Consider the following 27,361-nt stretch of genomic DNA (forward strand, 5'->3'; position numbering starts at 1 on the left):
TGATGTGGCCCTTGACCAGCCTTTCAAAGGATTTCATGGCTACAGACGTGAGTGCTATGGGTCGGTAGTCATTTAGGCATGTTACCTTAGTGTTATTTGGCACAGGGACTATGGTGGTCTGCTTGAAACATGTTGGTATTACAGACTCGGACAGGGAGAGGTTTAAAATGTCAGTGAAGACACTTGCCAGTTGGTCAGCGGATGCTCGGAGTACACGTCCTGGTAATCCGTCTGGCCCATCCGTGACAGCTGATGCTCTCATGCATGTCTCAGTGTTACTTGCCTCGAAGCGAGCATAGAAGTAATATAGATGTTCGACGAACAAGTGTCCACATACTTTTGGTAATGTAGTGTATGTTAGTCACACCAACGTAGGCTTAGTCTATGTTCATCAATGAAAATCAAATAATAGGCCTACTGTATCCCTTAAAAAATATTAGCTTTCAACATGTTCAATATTCACATTTGGGTATGTTTCCATATTTTTGGATTGCACCGTTAAAGTTATCTGTAAACATGAATGTGTTGAAGGAAAGTTGAGTCTTAAAGTGGTATGACGAAATAGCAACTTGCGCTCATACAGAGAGAAAATCATATTGTGCATATGCACTGATTACACAACAACTAGTAAGATGCAACTCAGAGGCATAATCATGTAAAGCTTTAATAACAAACATGTTCTTCATCACGCGACCCTTGGATATTCAAAGTCGAGAACCTAAAAGCGTCGAGGAGGGCAATACATCTCTATATTTTAAAAGGTTTTGGCGATATATTATTAGCCTATCTGTCTCTACGCTGAAAAATCCAGTTCGGTTTTTCCGCGAAGCTCCAAAAATCTATGAAATGTGTTTGCATGTTCTTCTCCGCGAGCGGGGATGTAGAGGTGGGATTGCGAGAATCGAAAGGTTGGAGAGCCCACACGCTCAGCTTCCGAGAAAGTACGTTTTACAATAATGTATTATTCAATTTCTCTCTTGTTCTATACAGGCGAGGACTATATTAATTCAGTTGGTTTAGTGTAAGGTTGTCTTTCTTTCTTTTTTGACATCAATCTTTACGGTAGGCTTGGAGACGGACCGCTTGGACAGTGGGAGCCCTCCCCTCCTCTTCGTTCTGGTTTGGTAGGTGCGAATAAAAAAGGGCCCGTGTTTGCAAATATGCAGATAGGCTACATAAGAGGGAGGGAGGGGGGATCATACTTTGTCGAAGTCTGCTGAAAGTTGGGATGTCATCTTCCTAACGATCAAGTTAACTAGGGGAATGGGAGAATGGTTCTTCTATCTATACCCTCAAACGTGCTGGTGCAGACCATACGCTGACACCGCAGAGACCGTGGTTTCAGATCATTGAGTCTAGACAAAAGGTATTTTTGTGCTTTAATATTAGATACAATTAGGATTCTCGGCTCTCAGACGCATGTGAAATGATGCACACACTGTTATTGGGTTAGAATGGCCATAATGGGCATTCTGCTCTGCCATTCTCATTTGCTAATTTTCCTCGGATAATGTTGTTAATGCAGAAAATGTTTGTAGATATTGTGGAGAGCGGTTCTTTCATTCAAAGATTTTTAGGGGTGAAAATTGAAAGTGTGAATCATCTGTTAATGACGTGCGCTCCAAGAAACTTGACGCTCTCCATAAATATTTGCCATTGAAATTATGGCACTTTGCATTGGATCTTTATTATGTTTATGAATGTTATGCTTTTAATGACAGGTGGTGATGAGGCATCTCTTTACCTGGAGATAAATCGAAACTGAACTTTGTTTTCTGCAGTGTTCTCTTTAATCATCAACAAATGTTTTTGTGAAAATGCATAATGGATGAAAAAGAGCAATATTGTTTAATTTGTTTATGATTTAGTTCGCGCATAGCCTATACTTATCCTAAGAACAGTATGCCAGTTGTTCTCAGAGTGATTTTATTGTAGAGGAACATGTTTGTTCTTCATTGTTCCGCATGCGACGACCAGCCAGTCTCCTGCGCGCGATGTCCCCGTGACATAGCAGTTGCAAGCCGGGATTTATCGCGACCCCCTGGTACTGCCGCAATCCGCCACCGGCAGTGGCGCTCGTATGGGCTTCATGTTCTTGCAAATTAGTCACGATTTAACACAGTGGCATGCATACAATTTTGACTATTTTAACTCGGGAATGGAAAAGAAACAGAAAGGCGCAGCAGGTTGTGGGATATTTAATTCTGGTCCTTATAAACTTCAATGGGTCTCGTGCACAAATGTGACTGACTGTGTGTGTGTCTGTGAGTGAGTGAGTGTGACGTGAGTGCGTGACTGCTCGTGTGTGAGTCAGAGCAGGGAGGGGGTGGTTGAGAGAGAGGGCTAGGAAGATATGTGTGAGTGTCTGCTTGACCGCGGTCTGGAGGGAAGTGTTGCATTTGGCTCTGCATTACCTGAACTAATAAGTAGCCTATAGCCGAGCTATCTGGCAACGTCCCATAAAATATTACACTTTTTGGCTTGTTGTCAGATGTTTTGGTTTCACGATTGATGACAAACATGACTAGGCCTATTTATTTATGAATACATACAGTATTTGAAAAGTGCCATATTGACAGTATTATCTAGCCTACTTTTGAAACTCGCATATATTTACAGTCAGACTATTTTGTATAGGCCTAATTAATAATTTATGAATACAAAACAGATTTTGAAGAATATTATGCTATGTTCTAAACATCTAAATTAGTCATAGGCCTATATCATAACTTGAGTGTGACTTTTTAAAAACTTGAATATGCCAAAGATGTTTGAGTTCTTTTAGTGGGTATGTCCATTTTGCTTATAGATTCCATACAGTACCCCTTCTCGTTGGCCTTGGGGAGTCTGTATGGTCAGACTGTTCGGGATGGTTATTCAGCCGAGAGGGGCCAATTACCGCCGCGCTCTGAGCTCCAGGGAGGAAGCACGAGCCATGTCTCCAGCAGCTCCCACTGACGTAATCAATGTAGAGTAGACCTATATAAGGGGGGAGAGTGGGTGCTTCGGTGAAAGCATAGTGGGAAAGTGTTATTATGTTTGATAGTGGCAGTCCTATTTGTGATGCTACCAGGAGAAGTAGACTAGTTGGGTGATACAAAAGGAGCTGTGGTAGAAGTCATAACTGCAGAAAGTATAGATAGCATTTACAGATCCTTAGGCTGCTACTGGCGTGATGGTAATGACGTCATTGAGGAAGATGTAAACAACAACAATGTCTACACAAACAACACTGTATTTCTTTAATATGTAAGACATTGGCGCATTTCTTTTTCTCATATAACAATGGATTCACATAACCTTTTCCCAGTAATATAACCAACCTGTTCCTCATTATGCAATCATTTTTTTTTCTTTCTAATCATCACCACCATCATCATCATTATCATCATCATCTTAGCAGTAGCAGAATTTGGGATAATTCTATTCAGAGAGAATACAGTGATTGGTTACAGAAACTGGGGAACTGTTGAGTGACAGAGAAGAGAGACTGTGAGTCTAGGGGTTTGGAAAATACAGTATATATATTTTTTATTTATTTAACCTTTATTTAACTAGGCAAGTCAGTTCAGAACAAATTCTTATTTTACAATGACGGCTAAACCCTCCCCTAACCCGACGATGCTTGGCCAATTGGGACTCCCGGTCCCTATGGGACTCCCGATCACGGCCGGTTGGGATACAGCCCGGGATCGAACCAGGGTCTGTAGTGATGCCTCTAACACTGAGATGCATTGCGTTAGACCGCTGGCATTTAAATGCATAGGGAGCGTGTGAATGACATGGAGGAGGGACAGAGTGAGAGTGATATTAAGAGAGGGTGAAAACATGAAGGGAGAGACTGTGAATGACATGGAGGAGGGACGTAGGCTGTTATAGAGTCATTGACATTGGAAGAGGAATGGTAGACTGTGAAAGAGGGACTGAGATGGTGGGAAAAGATGGACTATGAATGACATGTTCATGTTTGATGGAGATGAAGAGAGTGTGAGGGATATGGGTCAGACAGAGAGACACTGAGTTTGATGGAGTGAGACTAGGACACCAGGAAGAAAGAGACACACAGACATACTGTATATGTCAGTGTAGCAGGTGGGTGGCCCTGCAGCAGTGTGAGAGAGATAGAGCAGAGCCCTGGTCAGACTCGAAGCAGGAGAGTGAGGAGCTGAGGGGCTGGCTCAGGGGTCCATTGGCACCACGGACCCCTGAGCTGGTGAGAATGCGGGGGCTGTGCTCCTGCCTTTGAAGCTTTACCTCCCACTAATTCTGGCCTTCCAATTTCCACATGCTGCCCCCCCCCCCCCCCCCCCCAATGCTCTCTCCCACCCCTTCCCTTTGTTTCCCTTATAAGGACTGGCCCGGGCATTTCTTCAGCTTTTCTCAGGGATGTGCTTGTTTGTGAGTGGGGACAGGTCAGTGGAATAGTAGGATAGTGTCTCTTCATAGGAGGCTGGCCATTGTGATGTTTCAGTTTTTTCAGTACACACTCTGAATAAAGCATTGGAGTCAAATTCATTTCAGTCCATTTTCATTTATGAATGGAAAAAATACCCACCCAATAAGTGTGTTATTTTTCAATTGGATTGTGGACATTAAATGGGCTCATAGTGAATAAGAGGATATTTCCCCAGAGGGACTGTCAAGGAACATTTAAAAGAGCCAACCAACACTACAGTAAGTGCTGATATCTAGTTGAATTGAGTTGTCGTTATTTAAAAGTATAGACACAAAAACGACAGGCTGCAGCTGTACATTGTCCATCTGTAAATAGCCCACCCAATCTACCTAACTCACCTCCATACTGTTTTTATTTACTTTTCTGCTCTTTTGCACACCAGTATCTCTACTTGCACATCATCAACTGCTCATTTATCACCCCAGTGTTAATCTGCTAAATTGTAATTATTCGCTCCTATGGCCTATTTATTGCCCACCTCCACATGCCTTTTGCACACACTGTATATAGTGTCATTGACTTGTTTATTGTGTTATTGGCTTGTTTATTGTTTACTCCATGTGTAACTCTGTGTTGTTGTCTGTGTCACACTGCTTTGCTTTATCTTGGCCAGGTCGCAGTTGCAAATGAGAACTTGTTCTCAACTAGCCTACCTGGTTAAATAAAGGTGATTTAAAAAAAAAAAAAAAAAAAATCAGCAGCCTGGTGGTGCAAAACAGCATAACTGGTGTATTTTAACACCGTTTAAAAATGAATTTATTATATGTCAATCTAGCAAACCAGGAACTAAAAGCAACTTTCTAAACAATGTTTTGGGTCGTTTCTAGATTGTTAGCTAAATAGCTAACGTTGAGCTAGCTAACGTTAAGTTAGCTGGTTAGCCAGTTCATGTAATGACCATATCATATAGCTGACAACGTCTTCACTTTAGCTAATTTGTCTTATTTATTACAGGAAAATAAACTCACAAAAAGATCATTATATACAAGTTAATGGCAAGCTAATTACAGAAAGTAGGTTACGGTTGTGAGTGTGACGAAATAAAAGCAGGGCATTCTACCGGAGAATTTTGGAACTTGGACACTGTCTCATTGGCCTAACGTTATATCGTAATTTGATTTTGGTGCAGGTCATGTTGTCCTTCACATTACCGTCTCTGGTAAATACACACTATATCAAATAAAATCCAAGTTTTTTTGTCACGTGCAAAGGATACAGTAGGTCTTTTGTTTAGTATAGTAGCTAGAAAGCTAGCTAAACAATGAACCATAATCACAACTCATAACGTTACTACCTTTCATGAATATACAGGTAGCTAAAACTAACCAACTAAGTTCATTGTAAGTTAGCTAGCTAACATTAGGCTATAACTAGCAATACAAATGGATCTGAGATACTAATAATATTTCTACACAGATCATACACGTAACGTTAGCTAGCGAGCCAGCCAGCTAACATTAGCTAGCTAGCTAACAGTACACTTTAACTTGCAATAAAAATCACTTTCTGACAAAATCAGAAATGTATAATATCTGAAAATGTAGCTAGCTAACTTGTTTTTCAACCACTCCACAAATTTCTTGTTAACAAACTATAGTTTTGGCGGTTAGGACGTCTACTTTGTGCATGACACAAGTAATTTTTCCAACAATTGTTTACAGACAAATTATTTCACTTATAATTCACTGTATCACAAATCCAGTGGGTCAGAAGTTTACATACACTAAGATGACTGTGCCTTTAAACAACTTGGAAAATTCCATAAAATGATGTCATGGCTTTAGACGCTTCTGATAGGCTAATTGACAACATTTGAGTCTATTGGAGGTGTACCTGTGGATGTATTTCAAGGCCTAGCTTCAAACTCAGTGCCTCTTTGCTTGACATCATGGGAAAATCAAAAGAAATCAGCCAAGACCTCAGAAAAAAGTTGTAGACCTCCACAAGTCTGGTTCATACTTGGGAGCAATTTCCAAATGCCTGAAGGTACCACCTTTATCTGTACAAACCATAGTACGCAAGTACAAACACCATGGGAACACGCAGCCGTCATACCGCTCAGGAAGGAGACGCGTTCTGTCTCCTAGAGATGAACGTACTTTGGTATGAAAAGTGCAAATCAATCCCAGAATAACAACAAAGGACCTTGTGAAGATGCTGGAGGAAACAGGTACAAAATTATCTATATCCACAGTTAAACGAGTCCTATATCGACATAACCTGAAAGGCAAGGAAGCTCAGCAAGGAAGAAGCCACTGCTCCAAAACTGCAATAAAAAAGCCAGACTACTGTTTGCAACTGCACATGGGGACAAAGATTGTACTTTTTGAAGAAATGTCCTCTGGTCTGATGAAACAAAAATAGAACTGTTAGACCATAATGACCATTGTTATGTTTGGAGGATAAAGGGGGAGGCTTGCAAGCCGAAGAACACCATCCCAACCGTGAAGCACGGGGGGGACAGCATCATGTTGTGGGGGAGCTTTCCTGCAGGAGCGACTGGTGCACTTCACAAAATAGATGGCATCATGAGGCAGGAAAATATGTGGATATATTGAAGCAACATCTCAAGACATCAGTCAGGAAGTTTAAGCTTGGTTGCAATTGGGTCTTCCAAATGGACAATGACCCCAAGCATACTTCTGAAGTTGTGGCAAAATGGCTTAAGGACAACAAAGTCAAGGTACTGGAGTGGCCATCACAAAGCCCTGAGCTCAATCCTATAGACAATTTGTGGTCAGAACTGAAAAAGCGAGTGCGAGCAAGGAGGACTACAAACCTGACTCAGTTACACCAGCTCTGTCAAGAGAAATGGGCCAAAATTCACCCAACTTATTGTGGGAAGCTTGTGGAAGGCTACACGAAACGTTTGACCCAAGTTAAACAATTTAAAGACAATGCTACCAAATACTAATTGAGTGTATGTAAACTTCTGACCCACTGGGAATGTGATGAAGGAAATAAATAGATCCTAACTGACCTAAGACAGGGAATTTTTACTCTGATTAAATGTCAGGAATTGTGAAAAACTGAGTTTAAATGTATTTGGCTAAGGTGTATGTAAACTTCCGACTTCAACTGTATATATTTTTTTATTATTTGAAAACTCAGGTTCCCTTGATCTAATATTAGGTTTTGGTTGAAGATCTGATAACATTCACTGAAAAAAATATATTCAAAAATAGAGAAAATCAGAAAGGGGGCACACTTTTCACTAAGGAGATGAAATATCAACAAATCATACCTTCTATGACACTCTCTTCAACTGCTCTACATTCAAATTTGTGGATTCGGTTATTTGAGCCACACCCGTTCCTGACAGGTGTATAAAATCGAGCACATAGCCATGCAATCTCCATAGACAAATATTGGCAGTAGAATGGCCCCATACTGAAGAGCTCAGTGAGTTCCAAGCTGCCTCTGGAAGCAACTTCAGCACAATAACTTTTCCTCGGGAACATCATGAAATGGATTTCGATGACGGAGCAGCCGCACACGAGCTTAAGATCACCATGTAAAATGCCAAGCCTTGTCTGGAGTGGTGTAAACCTCTTCATTTGACTCTGGAGCAGTGGAAACACGTTCTTTGGAGTGATGAATCACGCTTCACCATCTGACAGTCCAACGGACAAATCTGGGTTTGGCGGATGCCAGGAGAATGCTACCTGCCCGAATGCATAGTGTCAATTGTAAAGGAATAATGGTCTGGGGTTGTTTTTCATGGTTCGGTCCCTTAGTTCCAGTGAAGGGAAATCTTAACGCTACACCATAGAATTACATTCTAGACAATTCAATGATTTGTTGAGATGTGGAAGAACTTGATTGGCCTGCACAGAGCCCTGACCTCAACCCCATCAAACGCTTTTGGATGAATTGGAACACCGACTGCGAGCCAGGCCTAATCGCCCAACATCAGTGCCCGATCTCACTAATGATCTTGTGGAAACAAGTCCCCGCAGCAATGTTCCAACATCTAGTGAAAAGCTTTCCTAGAAGAGTGGAGGCTGTTATAGCTCATGATTTTGGCATGAGGTGTTCGACGAGCAGGTGTCCATATACTTTTGGCCATGTAGTGTATCTGTGCATATTTTCTTTTTGAGTACAACATTATTGATTGTCATAGGCTATGCCATTACATGTGAATATAGCTAATCGGACAGAAATGTAGGGCATCCACAAGGCATAATGATGATGAGTTATATAAATACTACATTACAATCTTCTGTATATGTTTTGTGGTTGGAGGGTTGATGATGTCATCAAGAATGATAACCAACGTACTTACTGTGTTGTAAGTGGTCAACCTGTTTGTTTAAAAATATATATATCTTTGTGTATGGCTGTTTGTGTGTTTTTTCTTCAAATATCTGATGCATACAAGTTAATATATTATGCAAATTAGGTCAACGCCTAATCAGTTAAATAAATGTTTAACATTTACTTTTAGATTTCTGTGTATTGTTGTGAATTGTTAGATACTATTGCACTGTTGGAGCTAGGAACACAAGCATTTCAACTCCACCCGCAATAACATCTGCTTAATATGATTTGATTTCCGTATATCCTTTCAACCCAAGAGGTGTGACCCTTACCAGCAGATTCACCACCAATAAGACTAAGACAAAGTTTCGGGTTATTAGGAGAGAGTGATGTCAAAATGGGAATTGTTCATGGTCTGAAGTCTTTAATTCATGCGAAATGGATTTTAATTTTGTCAGTGTGTAGTGTGTGGGAATGATTGTTTCAAATCCCTTTGATGGAAAGTGTGACCATCCACAGGCCAGCTTCTCTTGGTTTTCTTCTGGGAAACACTATGGCTACATTCAACCTAGCCCTAAAGGGTGGGATTTAGGTTGTATTGGGAGTAGAAAAGTATTGGGAGTAGAAAAGTGCCTTTTCTCTCCTGTCACTGTCATTCAGTATTTTCATGTTTTGCTATATTCTGAATATTCTTATTTGTCTTATTGTGTATTGTAGCTGGGGGGCTTGAGGAACTTTAAGTTGTGTAAGTGGACTCATCTTTCCTGGCTATTAGTGGTTATGAGATGTTTGGGATACATACTATCTAACGGAGCTGCCTCATTGGCTTTTTAGCTGTGTTCAATCTAATAAACAGGTAACATAAAGGAATGGCAGAGTAGCTGTCTTATGTAACGGAGTCTGTTGTTTACTAAGATGCTGTCTAGGTCCAACACTGAGCCTGTTATTGAAGGACCCTTCTCTCTCCCTGTGCCAGTTTGTAGGTTGACAGTGGAAGGATGTGGATGAGGGCTGAAGTTTAGACAGAGCACAAGGGCTCTAAGGCCTGCCTGTGATTGGCTGTCCGATTCGTCCACAGCGGGGAGGCGCCACCTCACCTGGGCTCAGAACAGACTGTGAGAACCTCTCGGCTCCCCCTCCCGCCCGCCCCCCCAGCTCTGCACGTACTGGAACATGTCTAGCGGACGGTCGGAGGGAAGCCGAGACCGGACAGCCGAGGCCCTAGAGCGAAGCAGCTGCAGTGAGGATGTCCCTGTCATCGAGCGCAGGAACCGCAGTGGCATCATCAGTGAGCCTCTGAGTAAGAGCCTTAAAAGGTCCCGCACCCTCTCCCAGTACACAGCCGCCTGCCCCACCAACACTAATGGACACACACACCACAATGGAGAGACCAAGAGCCACCCGGCCAAGCCCCAGCCGCCCCCACAGCCCCAGCCCACTGTCTCAGCGCTGGCGGCAGCCAAGCTGGACCGGACCCTGGAGCAAGTCCTGGAAGGACAGAATGGCCTGCTGCACTTTGCCCAGGCTGCGGTGCTGTTAAAGAGGGCTGGGATGGAGCACATGCTGCTGCCGGGGGGCATGGGGATGGGGATGGGGGGTAGCGATTCAATCTCAGGGGCAAACGACTTGGAGGGTGCGTCTGCTGCGGACTCCATTGGCGGTATTGCAGACTTCCCGTACGGTGTGGGAGGCGGCTTCCCGTTCAATCCGGGACTGTTTATCATGACACCGGCCGGCGTGTTCCTGGCCGACAGCGCTCTGCACATGGCCGGCCTGGCCGAGTACCCGGCGCAGAGCGAGCTGGCCTCCGCCATCAACTCCGGCAAAAAGAAGCGGAAACGCTGCGGCATGTGCCAGCCCTGCCGTCGGCGAATTAACTGCGAGACGTGCAGCAGCTGCCGGAACCGCAAAACGGGCCACCAGATCTGCAAGTTCCGCAAATGTGATGAGCTGAAAAAGAAACCATCTGCCACTCTGGAGGTAAGAGTTCAGTGAGGAGACAGAGCTGGAGATGTCACAGAGGGCCACAGAGGGCCACAGAGGGCCACAGAGAGTCACAGAGGAACATAGAGGAACATAGAGGGACACAGAGGGACACAGGGTGACACAGGGTGACAGAGGGTCACAGAGGTACACAGAGGGTCACAGAGGGTCACAGAGGGACACAGAAGGTCACAGAGGGATACAGAGGGTCACAGAGGGACACAGAAGGTCACAGAGGGACACATAGGGTCACAGAGGGATACAGAGTGTCTCAGAGGGATACAGAGGGTCACAGAGGGTCACAGAGGGACACAGAGGGTCACAGAGGGACACAGATGGTCACAGAGGGACAAAGAAGGACAGAAGGTCACAGAGGGACACATAGGGTCACAGAGGGATTTAGAGTGTCACAGAGGGACAAAGAGGGACAGAGAAGGTCACAGAGGGACACATAAGGTCACAGAGGGATACAGAGTGTCTCAGAGGGATACAGAGGGTCACAGAGGGACACAGAGGGTCACAGAGGGATTCAGAGTGTCACAGAGGGACAAAGAAGAACAGAAGGTCACAGAGGGATTCACAGTGTCACAGAGGGACAAAGAAGAACAGAAGGTCACAGAGGGATACAGAGGGTCACAGAGGGTCACAGAGGGACACAGAAGGTCACAGAGGGACACATATGGTCACAGAGGGATACAGAGTGTCTCAGAGGGATACAAAGGGTCACAGAGGGTCACAGAGGGACACAGAGGGTCACAGAGGGACACAGATGGTCACAGAGGGATTCAGAGTGTCACAGAGGGACAAAGAAGGACAGAAGGTCACAGAGGGACACATAGGGTCACAGAGGGATTCAGAGTGTCACAGAGGGACAAAGAAGAACAGAAGGTCACAGAGGGATTCAGAGTGTCACAGAGGGACAAAGAAACAGAAGGTCACAGAGGGACACATAGGGTCACAGAGGGATACAGAGGGGTCAGGCAGGATGGGGCATAGGGATGGAAAGAGTGTTTGGAATGTACATTAACCAAACACATAACTAAACTTTATACGTGTATGTATGGAGTGTGGCACTGTTCTGATTTCTTTGCACAGTGTGGATATAGCTCCAAAGTGAAGGGTTAAGTAGAGGGGTGTGGAGGGGCTTTTTGGTAGGGCAGGGCTTTAAGCTGGGCAAGGGAATGACAGGTGGTGGGGAGGGGGAGGAGTAGAAATGCACCATGGGGTCTCTTTAGTCTGTCCTCTGCAGTGCAGCGCATGTCCTGAATGAACATCCCCCTGTCCATACCCATGATACACAGCTCTCATTTTACCCCCTCACAAAACAGATGGAATTACCTTTTTAATTGGGGGTCATTGCGTGTTTAGCAGTTCACACAATTGTGTGTGTGTGTGATTGTGTGCATATGTTGCAAAATGAGTATTGCCTTGTGGGTATGCGCGAGTAGGAACGAGGAGATAGAAAGAGAGAGAGATGTGACAGAGAGCATGTCTGATGGGCTGTTTAGGATTTTGAGAGTTTGTGTGTTTATAGGTGTGTGTTTGACAGAGTGTGGCAGTGCGTGATACTGTTTGTGTGTATATGTTTTTCATGGGTAGTATGTGTGTGGTAGAACATACACTACATGACCAAAAGTATGTGGACACCTGCTCGTCAAACCACTCATTCTAAAATCATGAGCATTAATATAGAGTTGGTCCTCCCCCCCTTTGCTGCTATAACAGCCTCCACTCTTCTGGGAAGGTTTCCACTAGACGTTGGAACATTGCTGGGGGACTTTCTTCCATTCAGCCACAAGAGCATTATAAAGGTCGGGCACTGATGTTGGGCGATTAGGCCTGGCTCGCAGTTAGTGTTCCAATCCATCCCAAAGATGTTTGATGGGTTGAGGTGAGGGCTCTGTGCAGGCCAATCAAGTTCTTGCACACCGATCTCAACAAACCATTTCTGTATGGACCTCACTTTGTGCACAGGGGCATTGTCATGCTGAAACAGGAAAGGGTCTTCCCCAAACTGTTTCCACAATGTTGGAAGCACTGAATCGTCTAGTATGCTGTAGGATTTCCCTTCACTGGAACTAAGGGGCCTAGCCCAAAATATGAAAAACAGCCTCAGACCATTATTCCTCCTCCCCCAAACTTTACAGTTGGCACTATGCATTGGGGCAGGTAGTGTTCTCCTGGCATCTGCCAAACCCAGATTAGTCCGTCGGACTGCCAGATGGTGAACCGTGATTTATCACTCCAACGAATAGGTTTCCACTGGTCCAGAGTCAAATGGCGGCGAGCTTTACACCACTCTAGCCGACGCTTGGCATTGCGCATGGTGATCTTAGGCTTCTGTGTGGCTGCTTGGCCATGGAAACAGTTATTGTGCTGACGTTACTTCCAGAGGCAGTTTGGAACTCTTCAGCACTCGGCGGTCCCGTTCTGTGAGCTTGTGTGGCCTACCACTTCACGGCTGAGCCGTTGTTGCTCCTAGACGTTTCCACTTCACAATAACAACACTTACAGTTGATGGGGGCAGCTCTAGCAGGGCAGAAATTTGACGAACTGACTTGTTGGAAAGGTGGCATCTGAGCTCTTCAGTAAGGCCATTCTACTTCCAATGTTTGTCTATAGAGATTGCATGGCTGTGTGCTCGATTTTATACACCGGTCAGCAACGGGTGTGGCTGAAATAGCCGAATCCACTAATTTGAAGGGGTGTCCACATACATTTGTATATGTAGTGTAATTGTGTGTGCTTGTGGGTATTTGATGGCTGTGGCAGAATGTGTGTGTGTATGTGTGTGACATGGTCCATCTGGCCATGGGGCTGTCATCTGCAGCACCAGGTGTCATTGTGGCACAGGCGCCCCCCTCTCTCCCTCTCTCTTTCTCCTGTGGCACGCCCGTTTGGCTAAATGGCCTCCAAACTTGTCTTCTGGGTCACCTCAGTAGCACAGGACTCTTTTCCTCTGTAAGGTTCATGTGGCATATTACATTCTGTTTTTAAACCACTTCATTTGACAATTAAAGCCAGTACTGTATAAAGATGTGATAAACACGCTATGACAAAATGACATAACATCCATGACAATATTTTGGTATATTGCCATGGCATGATAGATAGATGTTATCAGGTGATTTATATGACCCTCAATTGTCATGATGACTTTATGCAATAATGAATTACCGTTAATAAGATGAGTGAAGCAATTAATCTCCATTAATTATACAAAGGACGCGACCGTCACATCAAAAATGGTCAGATTCATTTATTGTTGCTTTTTAAGATGTAAATACAAGGTTGATATGATTAAGCTCTGCCGTCTTCTGTCTTTCAGCATCTTGTTCTTCCTGTAAGGATGCAGACATACGTTATATGAGCTATGCTAGTAGACAATGCTGTCCAGATCATGACATGTGTGCTCTCTAACAATGTCCGCATGTTCACAAATTAATTATCACACATTTTAAATTCTTTCTTGTGATAATGACTATTTTGGCCAAAATACAGTCTGTAGAATACATCCTGAATATCCCCTATGGCTGTATGTACTATGCAATGCTACAACAGTCACGTTCATGAGACAGGGGGTGATCAGTTTGTGTAATCTGGTCGTAAAGAGTTGCGCTCCAAGCAGACATGCAACAACAGATCAATCAAGGCTTGACCCGCATGTTAGCTGGTTGTGACTTTTGTAATCAAGACAGGATTCCATTTTTAGATGTCAACTCATGGTTTCACTGTCAACATTCCTACCTTACTCTGAAAGGTTTCACTGATGTACTCAGATGCTTGTGAATGTGTGTTGGTAATAGGACTTATTGTATGTTATTGATTGACAGTATGCTGCTGTTCACATGGTAGCAGTGACCACCAGTCTTTCACGGCATCAGATCAACAACAATGACTGCAGCCTTTACTATGAAGTTAATGTCTACATTTGTTCTCCCAAACCAAAAGAAAGAATCACACAAACTAATCTCAGTTTCTAATTGATCGATGTCACATAGTTTTAGGATTGTACGCAGCTAATGAAATCAGATTGTTTGTCGCTGTTATGTTTTGTCACACACCAACATTATGGCCGTAGCGCGGGACTTTGATGTAATAATCACCTGTTTAGCATTTATGTTTTGGAATAGTTTATCTTCAAATGAACTGTTGACTTCTCCTTCAGATTGGGTAAATGGTGTGCCTCATCTGCACTAGCAGACCAATGCTGTCTAGAGCTGTTCTGTGTTAGGATCAGCCTTGAGCAACAGGTCAAGAGGTCAGAGAAGAGTCTTGCAGAGTCAGTCAGTCAGAGTGATGTCATAACACCAGGTCAAAGGTGAGAATAATGACAGAAGACATATTGTGTGCAATAACACATCTGATATATGCCCATGTATCCTACATTGATCTTACAGATTTGTGTGTTCACGTTTATAATTTATTGGCGCTTGTCTGAGAGGACTGCCATTCATACTGCCGATGGAGGGTGTTCTTTCAGACTCTACAGAAAATAACATTGCTTGTACTATGAAACCACACTGTAAACAGTACAGATTGTGTTATCTAAGTTACTCTGTTTTATGTTCTGTTAACTGGGGCATTATGAAATGGTTAAATTGCCCAACCCCCCTCAGCCCTCTTGGTCACTGAGGTTAGGACAGGTTCAGGGGCACCTGGGCAGCACCTGGAACAAAATGGAGGATCATGGTCATTCGATCCGGCTCGTAAGCAGCATACCACAGTCTGTCATCTGCTGTTAGCTTGAGCTGGGGTCTAGAAACAGCCCCAGAGAGTCACATCTCACGTGCACGCAGTCCACTGTCTAACAGGGATGCTAATGGATGGAGATCACTTAGCCATAGTGCTTATAGTGTGTGAGTGTGTGTTGTGTTGTAAAGATGTGTCATGTGATTCAATAAGTATTTTGATGCTTGGTTTGTTTTAAAACCTCTTCAGACGCCCGAAATCAGGGAAAAAACTGGTTGTTTTTAATCAATGCTTTGATAACATATTTATGATTCCTTTATGACACATTTGTAATTGTTAGTCTGTTTATTGTTAGTGTATATTATTTGAAGTTGATGCGGTCCGATGTGGTGTGTGTATCTGAGAATAGAAAGAGAGGCCGGCGGCTCTGTGCTTTGATGATGGTTTCCATGGAAACCTCATGGCAGCCTAAAGATGGCCGTAAAAATAGAGTACGGGGAGGTGGCGTGTCGAGGCCTTAGAGTGCCGAGGCCTTAGAGTGCCGAGGCCTTAGAGTGCCGAGGCCTTAGAGTGCCGAGGCGTTAGAGTGCCGAGGCCTTAGCCTGCCGAGGCCTTAGAGTGCCGAGGCGTTAGAGTGCCGAGGCCTTAGCCTGCCGAGGCCTTAGCGTGCCGAGGCGTTAGAGTGCCGAGGCCTTAGCCTGCCGAGGCCTTAGAGTGCCGAGGCGTTAGAGTGCCGAGGCCTTAGCGTGCCGAGGCCTTAGAGTGCCGAGGCGTTAGCCTGCCGAGGCCTTAGCGTGCCGAGGCGTTAGAGTGCCGAGGCCTTAGAGTGCCGAGGCGTTAGAGTGCCGAGGCCTTAGCGTGCCGAGGCCTTAGCGTGCCGAGGCCTTAGAGTGCCGAGGCGTTAGAGTGCCGAGGCCTTAGCGTGCCGAGGCGTTAGCGTGCCGAGGCGTTAGAGTGCCGAGGCGTTAGAGTGCCGAGGCGTTAGAGTGCCGAGGCCTTAGCGTGCCGAGGCCTTAGCGTGCCGAGGCCTTAGAGTGCCGAGGCGTTAGAGTGCCGAGGCCTTAGCGTGCCGAGGCGTTAGAGTGCCGAGGCGTTAGCCTGCCGAGGCGTTAGAGTGCCGAGGCGTTAGAGTGCCGAGGCGTTAGAGTGCCGAGGCCTTAGCCTGCCGAGGCCTTAGCCTGCCGAGGCCTTAGAGTGCCGAGGCGTTAGAGTGCCGAGGCCTTAGCCTGCCGAGGCCTTAGCCTGCCGAGGCCTTAGAGTGCCGAGGCCTTAGAGTGCCGAGGCGTTAGAGTGCCGAGGCCTTAGCCTGCCGAGGCCTTAGCCTGCCGAGGCCTTAGAGTGCCGAGGCGTTAGAGTGCCGAGGCGTTAGAGTGCCGAGGCCTTAGCCTGCCGAGGCCTTAGCCTGCCGAGGCCTTAGAGTGCCGAGGCCTTAGAGTGCCGAGGCCTTAGCGTGCCGAGGCGTTAGAGTGCCGAGGCCTTAGCCTGCCGAGGCCTTAGCCTGCCGAGGCGTTAGAGTGCCGAGGCCTTAGAGTGCCGAGGCCTTAGAGTGCCGAGGCGTTAGCGTGCCGAGGCCTTAGCGTGCCGAGGCGTTAGAGTGCCGAGGCCTTAGCGTGCCGAGGCCTTAGCCTGCCGAGGCCTTAGAGTGCCGAGGCCTTAGAGTGCCGAGGCGTTAGAGTGCCGAGGCCTTAGAGTGCCGAGGCGTTAGAGTGCCGAGGCGTTAGAGTGCCGAGGCCTTAGAGTGCCGAGGCGTTAGAGTGCCGAGGCCTTAGTGTGCCGAGGCGTTAGAGTGCCGAGGCCTTAGCGTGCCGAGGCCTTAGCGTGCCGAGGCCTTAGAGTGCCGAGGCGTTAGAGTGCCGAGGCGTTAGCCTGCCGAGGCCTAAGAGTGCCGAGGCCTTAGTGTGCCGAGGCGTTAGAGTGCCGAGGCCTTAGTGTGCCGAGGCGTTAGAGTGCCGAGGCCTTAGCCTGCCGAGGCCTTAGCCTGCCGAGGCCTTAGCCTGCCGAGGCCTTAGAGTGCCGAGGCCTTAGAGTGCCGAGGCGTTAGCGTGCCGAGGCCTTAGCGTGCCGAGGCGTTAGAGTGCCGAGGCCTTAGCCTGCCGAGGCCTTAGCCTGCCGAGGCCTTAGAGTGCCGAGGCCTTAGAGTGCCGAGGCGTTAGAGTGCCGAGGCCTTAGAGTGCCGAGGCCTTAGAGTGCCGAGGAGTTAGCGTGCCGAGGCCTTAGCGTGCCGAGGCGTTAGAGTGCCGAGGCCTTAGCCTGCCGAGGCCTTAGCCTGCCGAGGCCTTAGAGTGCCGAGGCCTTAGAGTGCCGAGGCGTTAGAGTGCCGAGGCCTTAGAGTGCCGAGGCGTTAGAGTGCCGAGGCGTTAGAGTGCCGAGGCCTTAGAGTGCCGAGGCGTTAGAGTGCCGAGGCCTTAGTGTGCCGAGGCGTTAGAGTGCCGAGGCCTTAGTGTGCCGAGGCGTTAGAGTGCCGAGGCCTTAGCCTGCCGAGGCCTTAGCCTGCCGAGGCCTTAGAGTGCCGAGGCCTTAGAGTGCCGAGGCCTTAGAGTGCCGAGGCCTTAGAGTGCCGAGGCGTTAGAGTGCCGAGGCGTTAGAGTGCCGAGGCCTTAGAGTGCCGAGGCGTTAGAGTGCCGAGGCCTTAGACTGCCGAGGCGTTAGAGTGCCGAGGCCTTAGCGTGCCGAGGCCTTAGCGTGCCGAGGCCTTAGAGTGCCGAGGCGTTAGAGTGCCGAGGCGTTAGCCTGCCGAGGCCTAAGAGTGCCGAGGCATTAGTGTGCCGAGGCGTTAGAGTGCCGAGGCCTTAGTGTGCCGAGGCGTTAGAGTGCCGAGGCGTTAGAGTGCCGAGGCGTTAGAGTGCCGAGGCGTTAGAGTGCCGAGGCGTTAGAGTGCCGAGGCGTTAGAGTGCCGAGGCCTTAGAGTGCCGAGGCGTTAGAGTGCCGAGGCGTTAGGGCCGAGGCCTAGCTGCCGAGGCCTTAGCCGTGCCGAGGCCTTAGCGTGCCGAGGTGGGCCGAGGCGTTAGCCTGCCGAGGCCTTAGCGTGCCGAGGCGTTAGAGTGCCGAGGCCTTAGAGTGCCGAGGCGTTAGAGTGCCGAGGCCTTAGCGTGCCGAGGCCTTAGCGTGCCGAGGCCTTAGAGTGCCGAGGCGTTAGAGTGCCGAGGCCTTAGCGTGCCGAGGCGTTAGCGTGCCGAGGCGTTAGAGTGCCGAGGCGTTAGAGTGCCGAGGCGTTAGAGTGCCGAGGCGTTAGAGTGCCGAGGCCTTAGCGTGCCGAGGCCTTAGCGTGCCGAGGCCTTAGAGTGCCGAGGCGTTAGAGTGCCGAGGCCTTAGCGTGCCGAGGCGTTAGAGTGCCGAGGCGTTAGCGTGCCGAGGCGTTAGAGTGCCGAGGCGTTAGAGTGCCGAGGCGTTAGAGTGCCGAGGCCTTAGCCTGCCGAGGCCTTAGCCTGCCGAGGCCTTAGAGTGCCGAGGCGTTAGAGTGCCGAGGCCTTAGCCTGCCGAGGCCTTAGCCTGCCGAGGCCTTAGAGTGCCGAGGCCTTAGAGTGCCGAGGCGTTAGAGTGCCGAGGCCTTAGCCTGCCGAGGCCTTAGCCTGCCGAGGCCTTAGAGTGCCGAGGCGTTAGAGTGCCGAGGCGTTAGAGTGCCGAGGCCTTAGCCTGCCGAGGCCTTAGCCTGCCGAGGCCTTAGAGTGCCGAGGCCTTAGAGTGCCGAGGCCTTAGCGTGCCGAGGCGTTAGAGTGCCGAGGCCTTAGCCTGCCGAGGCCTTAGCCTGCCGAGGCGTTAGAGTGCCGAGGCCTTAGAGTGCCGAGGCCTTAGAGTGCCGAGGCCTTAGAGTGCCGAGGCGTTAGCGTGCCGAGGCCTTAGCGTGCCGAGGCGTTAGAGTGCCGAGGCCTTAGCCTGCCGAGGCCTTAGCCTGCCGAGGCCTTAGAGTGCCGAGGCCTTAGAGTGCCGAGGCGTTAGAGTGCCGAGGCCTTAGAGTGCCGAGGCGTTAGAGTGCCGAGGCGTTAGAGTGCCGAGGCCTTAGAGTGCCGAGGCGTTAGAGTGCCGAGGCCTTAGTGTGCCGAGGCGTTAGAGTGCCGAGGCCTTAGCGTGCCGAGGCCTTAGCGTGCCGAGGCCTTAGAGTGCCGAGGCGTTAGAGTGCCGAGGCGTTAGCCTGCCGAGGCCTAAGAGTGCCGAGGCCTTAGTGTGCCGAGGCGTTAGAGTGCCGAGGCCTTAGTGTGCCGAGGCGTTAGAGTGCCGAGGCCTTAGCCTGCCGAGGCCTTAGCCTGCCGAGGCCTTAGCCTGCCGAGGCCTTAGAGTGCCGAGGCCTTAGAGTGCCGAGGCGTTAGCGTGCCGAGGCCTTAGCGTGCCGAGGCGTTAGAGTGCCGAGGCCTTAGCCTGCCGAGGCCTTAGCCTGCCGAGGCCTTAGAGTGCCGAGGCCTTAGAGTGCCGAGGCGTTAGAGTGCCGAGGCCTTAGAGTGCCGAGGCCTTAGAGTGCCGAGGAGTTAGCGTGCCGAGGCCTTAGCGTGCCGAGGCGTTAGAGTGCCGAGGCCTTAGCCTGCCGAGGCCTTAGCCTGCCGAGGCCTTAGAGTGCCGAGGCCTTAGAGTGCCGAGGCGTTAGAGTGCCGAGGCCTTAGAGTGCCGAGGCGTTAGAGTGCCGAGGCGTTAGAGTGCCGAGGCCTTAGAGTGCCGAGGCGTTAGAGTGCCGAGGCCTTAGTGTGCCGAGGCGTTAGAGTGCCGAGGCCTTAGTGTGCCGAGGCGTTAGAGTGCCGAGGCCTTAGCCTGCCGAGGCCTTAGCCTGCCGAGGCCTTAGAGTGCCGAGGCCTTAGAGTGCCGAGGCCTTAGAGTGCCGAGGCCTTAGAGTGCCGAGGCGTTAGAGTGCCGAGGCGTTAGAGTGCCGAGGCCTTAGAGTGCCGAGGCGTTAGAGTGCCGAGGCCTTAGACTGCCGAGGCGTTAGAGTGCCGAGGCCTTAGCGTGCCGAGGCCTTAGCGTGCCGAGGCCTTAGAGTGCCGAGGCGTTAGAGTGCCGAGGCGTTAGCCTGCCGAGGCCTAAGAGTGCCGAGGCCTTAGTGTGCCGAGGCGTTAGAGTGCCGAGGCCTTAGTGTGCCGAGGCGTTAGAGTGCCGAGGCGTTAGAGTGCCGAGGCGTTAGAGTGCCGAGGCGTTAGAGTGCCGAGGCGTTAGAGTGCCGAGGCGTTAGAGTGCCGAGGCGTTAGAGTGCCGAGGCCTTAGAGTACCGAGGCCTTAGCGTGCCGAGGCGTTAGAGTGCCGAGGCGTTAGAGTGCCGAGGCGTTAGAGTGCCGAGGCGTTAGAGTGCCGAGGCGTTAGAGTGCCGAGGCGTTAGAGTGCCGAGGCGTTAGAGTGCCGAGGCGTTAGCCTGCCGAGGCCTTAGAGTGCCGAGGCGTTAGAGTGCCGAGGCGTTAGCCTGCCGAGGCCTTAGAGTGCCGAGGCCTTAGAGTGCCGAGGCCTTAGAGTGCCGAGGCCTTAGAGTGCCGAGGCGTTAGAGTTCCGAGGCCTTAGTGTGCCGAGGCCTTAGAGTGCCGAGGCGTTAGAGTGCCGAGGCCTTAGCCTGCCGAGGCGTTAGAGTGCCGAGGCCTTAGCCTGCCGAGGCCTTAGTGTGCCGAGGCCTTAGAGTGCCGAGGCGTTAGAGTGCCGAGGCCTTAGCCTGCCGAGGCGTTAGAGTGCCGAGGCCTTAGCCTGCCGAGGCCTTAGTGTGCCGAGGCCTTAGAGTGCCGAGGCGTTAGAGTGCCGAGGCCTTAGCCTGCCGAGGCGTTAGAGTGCCGAGGCCTTAGCGTGCCGAGGCCTTAGTGTGCCGAGGCGTTAGAGTGCCGAGGCGTTAGAGTGCCGAGGCCTTAGAGTGCCGAGGCGTTAGAGTGCCGAGGCCTTAGAGTGCCGAGGCGTTAGAGTGCCGAGGCGTTAGAGTGCCGAGGCCTTAGCGTGCCGAGGCCTTAGAGTGCCGAGGCGTTAAAGTGTCGAGGCCTTAGAGTGCCGAGGCCTTAGAGTGCCGAGGCGTTAGAGTGCCGAGGCGTTAGAGTGCCGAGGCCTTAGCGTGCCGAGGCGTTAGAGTGCCGAGGCCTTAGCGTGCCGAGGCCTTAGCGTGCCGAGGCGTTAGAGTGCCGAGGCCTTAGAGTGCCGAGGCTTTAGAGTGCCGAGGCGTTAGAGTGCCGAGGCCTTAGAGTGCCGAGGCGTTAGAGTGCCGAGGCCTTAGAGTGCCGAGGCGTTAGAGTGCGAGGCCTTAGCGTGCCGAGGCCTTAGCGTGCCGAGGCGTTAGAGTGCCGAGGCCTTAGCGTGCCGAGGCGTTAGAGTGCGAGGCCTTAGCGTGCCGAGGCCTTAGCGTGCCGAGGCGTTAGAGTGCGAGGCCTTAGCGTGCCGAGGCCTTAGCGTGCCGAGGCGTTAGAGTGCCGAGGCCTTAGCGTGCCGAGGCCTTAGCGTGCCGAGGCCTTAGCGTGCCGAGGCGTTAAAGTGCCGAGGCCTTAGCGTGCCGAGGCCTTAGCGTGCCGAGGCGTTAGAGTGCCGAGGCGATAAAGTGCCGAGGCCTTAGCGTGCCGAGGCCTTAGCGTGCCGAGGCGTTAGAGTGCCGAGGCCTTAGCGTGCCGAGGCCTTAGTGTGCCGAGGCGTTAGAGTGCCGAGGCCTTAGAGTGCCAAGGCTTTAGTGTGCCGAGGCGTTAAAGTGCCGAGGCCTTAGCGTGCCGAGGCCTTAGAGTGCCGAGGCGTTAGAGTGCCGAGGCGATAAAGTGCCGAGGCCTTAGCGTGCCGAGGCCTTAGCGTGCCGAGGCCTTAGCGTGTCGAGGCGTTAGAGTGCCAAGGCGTTAGAGTGCCAAGGCGTTAGAGTGCCGAGGCCTTAGCGTGCCGAGGCGTTAGAGTGCTGAGGCCTTAGCGTGCCGAGGCCTTAGCAATGCCGAGGCCTTAGCGTGTCGAGGCCTTTGCCACTTCACACCTCGCTGGCTGGAGATGTCTGGATTTATTTTTGGAACGCTACGTTTGAAGGGAAATAAATAAAGCCCACGAGATACACTTCCTTTCTGCTACATGTCTGAGTTTTCACCACTAGTCTCAGTCTCACGGTTGGTGTTTGCTCTGTCGGTGAGAGAGAGAAGTATAGGTTTTATGTCAACTTGAGTTTATATTTGTTTGGTTATGTGTTTCTTTTAATGCTAGTGTGTTTCTGTACTCTGGTCTGCCTTGGTTTGGTTTGGTTTTGTGGATATGTGTTAGTTTATTTGTTAAAACCTGTTCTGTCTGTTCTGTCTTTCTGTCTGTTCTGTCTTGTCTGTTCTGTCTGTTCTGTCTGTTCTGTATGTCTTTTCTGTCTGATCTGTCTGTTCTGTATGTCTGTTCTGTCTGTTCTTTCTGTCCGTCCTTTATGTCTGTTCCGTCTGTCTGTTCTGTCTGTCTGTCTGTCTGTGTTGAGGCATCATGGTGAGAGGACAGATCCAGCCGACCCACTACAGGTATTAAATGTGTGGTGACATGACATGGCCAGTTTGAGGCATGCAGACACTGAGCCAGAGAGCTTTCACTGAGTGTTGTTACCCCCTCACACAGACATGCAGACTGACACAGACACACACAGGCATGCAGACTGACACAGACACACACAGGCATGCAGACTGACACAGAGACACACAGGCATGCAGACTGACACAGAGACACACAGGCATGCAGACTGACACAGACACACACAGGCATGCAGACTGACACAGAGACACACAGGCATGCAGACTGACACAGAGACACACAGGCATGCAGACTGACGCAGAGACACACAGGCATGCAGACTGACACAGAGACATACTGATCAGTAGGCATGTTGCCAGGCAGACACAGAAACTAGTAGGAGTAGGACAGACAAGTACAGTCAGACAGACATACAGAAATACAGACACAGAAATACAGACACAGACATACAGACACAGACAGACAGACAGCAGTGGAGTTATTAACTCTCTTAGCCAACCTATGAGATGGGAGGGGAGACTTGACATCACAGTCACAGGTGAAAGGGTTCTTGTTACCAGTGGACCTGGGGCTGTCCAATGGGAAGTGATTGATGGGAGTATTTAGCCTAATGCTCTGCTCTAAAGAGAATGTTCCCCTATGGGCTGGTCCTGGATCAGCTGTCCCTAACAGAGTCACACTATGTCAGAACAAATAAGATAGCAAATTAGATACTGGAGCCACATTTCAGAGTACGAAATGTTCTGCTAACCATGCTAGAGCAAGGCTAGCAGGCCCCTGGCTTGGGGAAGTGTAGGCTAAATGCAACGTCTATTGAGGAACGTAACAGCAACATATTCATAGTAAAATCAATAAACAGAGATTGAGATGGTAGACATTGAAATGGATGCCTGGAAAGGATCGTGACCTTGGGAGCCCCTTCCCCCTTAGCCAGACGTGACAAACAATCATGTTTATGCAGAATGGAGGTCACAGGTGTTGGCTCAGATTGTTTTTCCTTTAATAAGTCACTGGTGAGTTCACAATGAAAAAGGTATTGAGCTTAGCGTCTAGGTGCCTGAGTGTCATAGGTGAAAGGTCATTAGTGAGGTGCTTATGGCCCTTGCACCACCTTGACCTCCTTGCTTTTTTAGTGTTGTGAATATTCCAAAGTGAAAATGATATGACAGAAGAGAAAAGTTGATTATGTTAAATACTATTTTATTTCTCTCCTCGTCCTCCCCTTCTCTCTTTCTGTCCTCCTCCTCTCTCTTTCTTTCCACCCCCTCTCTCTTTCTTGTGTCTCTCTTTCTCTCCTCCCCCTTACTCTTTCTCTCTTCCTCCTCGCCCTCTCTCTTTCTATACCCTGATGAAGACAGCTTGAGTGTCGAAATGTAGGTTATAAAATGATTGTATCTGAGGTCCTAGAGTGTGCGACTCTCCTTTTCTTTTTCAAATACTATTTTCCCCGTATTCTGAATTGTTTTGTGTAGTCTGTGATTTATTTTAAGTTACTACATTGACATCGACTGATAAAACACAAAGCTAGCTGTAGCATCAGCTTTGTGGTTTATCAGTGTGATAAGTATATTGTTCTTATGCTATTTTATGTATTTCCGTGTATGTAAGTGTGTGTGAGGAAGTGAGTGTGTGTGTGGGTGTGTGAGTGTTTTTCGAGCTGCCCCTGACTGGCTCCAGGCAGTGCTAGCTAACATGTGAGATTCTGTGCCGCAGTAGAGTTGTGCTTCTCAGAACGCCAGCCGTGCTGCAGCTCCGAGGGCTGAGCCGAGCTTGAGCCCCAGCGGTCCTCTATCTTATGACTGGCAGGCGACCACTCAACCCCTGCAGCTGCATTGCTTTGGTGCCTGCCCTGCCTAGTGCAATGCAATCAGAGCTAGAGATCCCACTCTGAGAGAAGAGTGAGGGAGGAGCAGAGAGAGCAGTGGCACCAGTGAGAGCACTGTGGTGTCATGGGAGATGGACGTGACTGCGTGGTCACTAAATAATACATGTGCCATATCAGGTTTCGTATGGAGCCAGGGCCATGGCTGTTGACGGCCAGAGCGAGGGGTACGGGATGGCGGGGGATATGTCTGTGTGGGATGCAGTGATTTCCATGATAGTGCTTACAGGAGAGAGAGAGAGAGAGAGAGAGAGAGAGAGAGAGAGAGAGAGAGAGAGAGAGAGAGAGAGAGAGAGAGAGAGAGAGAGAGAGAGAGAGAGAGAGAGAGAGAGAGAGAGAGAGAGAGAGAGAGAGAGAGAGAGAGAGAGAGAGAGAGAGAGAGAGAGAGAGGAGGAGGAGTGGGCAGGGAGGGAGAGTGATGGTGTCTGTTAATGTGTTTGATGTGGAGATTTGATGAGCATGTTGTTGTCTGAATCTATTCAATAATTAGACTGGGGGAGAAAAATGTCCAGAGAGAGAGGAGAGAGAGAGAAACTGCAGACGTTGCAGTTTAGAATGGGTCTAGGGATGTGTTATCTTCTCCAAGCTGCGTCCACTAACCCTCTCCTTCTCTCTTCTCTCTCTTCGTCTTTTTTTTTCTCTAAGAAGGTGATGCTTCCTACAGGAGCAGCATTCCGGTGGTTCCAGTAAGACTCTGACCCTCCTCCACTCTAACCCCTACCTACACAAACCCAAAGCTCTGTGATCAAGTGCAATGCCAACTCTCGCTCCGATTGTATCGGGCATGGACACAGGCTGACAAGAAAACAAACAAACATGAAATAAAAAGATGTTAAAAAAATTATGAAACAGGAATGATACAAAATAATCAACTGAGTAATGGATGCACCTAATTATTCCTTGAACCAAAAATTAAATATAAAGAAAATAATCTATGGCAACTTTCATTCATTCCCTTTTCTATGTTCCCATTTTGGTACATTTTGTCCTGTTTCCAGCAGGTCTTTTCTGTCTCAGACATGGAACTGTTCATTGCCAAACAGAAATGACTGACTGAGTGTTGGACAATCAACACATGTCTGTGTTTGGTGTTAATGTTGTTCACGTGTGGAAAGATACAGTACTTGTGTAGAGAATGTACATTTATGGCTATATTTTAAAACTAGTGGCTAATGGCAGGCACTATTGTAATTTAGCACCATTGTTCTTATCTAAACCCTTGTCTATTTTATGATTTATATTGTTGCAAGAATATAGTTTGAAACGGTTCAATGGTTGTCTTTTAAAAGAAAAAGGAAATGTTTCAAAATGTAAAAATCCATATTTCTGATTCAAATGAAAAAGCAACTCTCATCCTATGGGGCAGAAGTCTAGGGGACTCTTTAGCAGGATGATGCTAACCTCCAGAGAACTCACTGGAATCTCCCCAACCAACCAACCAACCAACCAACCAACCAACCAACCAACCAACCAACCAACCGTGTTTTCCTCGCCTGTATTTCCAAGCTTTTTATTTCGTGAAACTGGCAGCCTTACGTTCCTGTGGCCCTAGCGACTGTGTCTGGCACGAGGAGGACAGAGGGCGACATCACTAGGAGGCACTTGTTCTGAGTCTACCCATTTGAACGCACTGAAACATGAATTTATTTGTACTTTTTATTTGTTAATTTTTAAAAAATTATGTTGCTGGTAGCTACATCTTTTAAAAACAACAGCGATGTTTGTATTCATTTAGAAAATTGGACTGGTTTTGTGAATAAAAATGAATGCATGTATTTGTGTAAACATTTACAGTTCTGATGTTTGTCTACTTGTCTTTGCATGTTTTTTTCCCCTAAAACAGCGGGTGAAGTATGAAAATGTCCGGTAAATCTTTCAAATTTGTTCCCTTTTCATATCATTGGATGCTATAATTTAAAAAAAATATTGGGCGAGAAATACAAATCATTAAAGCAGAAGGAGGAAATGGTGTGTTTCATTCAGATGTTTCCTGTTGCTCTAGCATAGATACCCAATACAAACAACAGTGGTAGTGACAGGGTAGGAACCAAAGTTTTGGTGAGTAGGGCAGGGGGCCCTAATTAGTGTTCCTCATGCAAGAGTGTTGTACTTGAAGGTTCTATGTAGAGATAGTGTGGAGTTGTTGTACTTTAAGGTTCTATGTAGAGATAGTGTGGAGTTGTTGTACTTGAAGGTTCTATGTAGAGATAGTGTGGAGTTGTTGTACTTGAAGGTTCTATGTAGAGATAGTGTGGAGTTGTTGTACTTGAAGGTTCTATGTAGAGATAGTGTGGAGTTGTTGTACTTGAAGGTTCTATGTAGAGATAGTGTGGAGTTGTTGTACTTGAAGGTTCTATGTAGAGATAGTGTGGAGTTGTTGTACTTGAAGGTTCTATGTAGAGATAGTGTGGAGTTGTTGTACTTGAAGGTTCTATGTAGAGATAGTGTGGAGTTGTTGTACTTGAAGGTTCTATGTAGAGATAGTGTGGAGTTGTACTTGAAGGTTCTATGTAGAGATAGTGTGGAGTTGTTGCAATGGGTAGATTGATGTACAGGTAACTGCCAGAGTAAAGGATACACCAACATAAAGTGTCTTAATTGGGCGTTGGGCCAGAACAGCTTCAGTGCACCTTGGCATAGTAGAGTCTACAAGTGTCTGGAACTCTACTGGAGGGATG

The 27,361-nt window shown here is 48.4% G+C and overlaps 1 protein-coding gene across 6 annotated transcripts; it reads left to right on the forward strand.

The window, feature by feature from the left end:
- Positions 1-652: 652 nt before the first annotated feature.
- Positions 653-26,474, forward strand: cxxc5a (CXXC finger protein 5a). 6 transcript variants are annotated; one of them, XM_071364578.1, is made up of 4 exons: positions 659-941; positions 1,067-1,124; positions 9,693-10,696; positions 25,329-26,474. In XM_071364578.1, exons 3-4 carry the CDS (start codon positions 9,890-9,892, stop codon positions 25,371-25,373), a joined length of 852 nt encoding a protein of 283 aa, XP_071220679.1. In that variant the 5' UTR covers positions 659-941; positions 1,067-1,124; positions 9,693-9,889; the 3' UTR covers positions 25,374-26,474. The 6 variants fall into 6 exon arrangements, with proteins under 6 accessions (XP_071220681.1, XP_071220682.1, XP_071220679.1 ...); XM_071364580.1 differs by having other exon boundaries at positions 653-1,124; positions 25,332-26,474; XM_071364581.1 differs by lacking the exon at positions 1,067-1,124 and having other exon boundaries at positions 653-941; positions 25,332-26,474.
- The last annotated feature ends 887 nt before the right edge of the window (positions 26,475-27,361 follow it).

The sequence above is a fragment of the Salvelinus alpinus genome, chromosome 24 (assembly GCF_045679555.1).
Source record: "Salvelinus alpinus chromosome 24, SLU_Salpinus.1, whole genome shotgun sequence".
Classification (NCBI taxonomy): Eukaryota; Metazoa; Chordata; class Actinopteri; order Salmoniformes; family Salmonidae; genus Salvelinus; species Salvelinus alpinus.

Bases quoted from the DNA above. Each gene is read 5' to 3' on its own strand.
- cxxc5a (XM_071364576.1), top strand. From the start codon at position 9,890: ATGTCTAGCGGACGGTCGGAGGGAAGCCGAGACCGGACAGCCGAGGCC. The intron at 10,697-25,328 runs GTAAGAGTTCAG...TTTTTCTCTAAG, and splicing joins AACCATCTGCCACTCTGGAG to AAGGTGATGCTTCCTACAGG.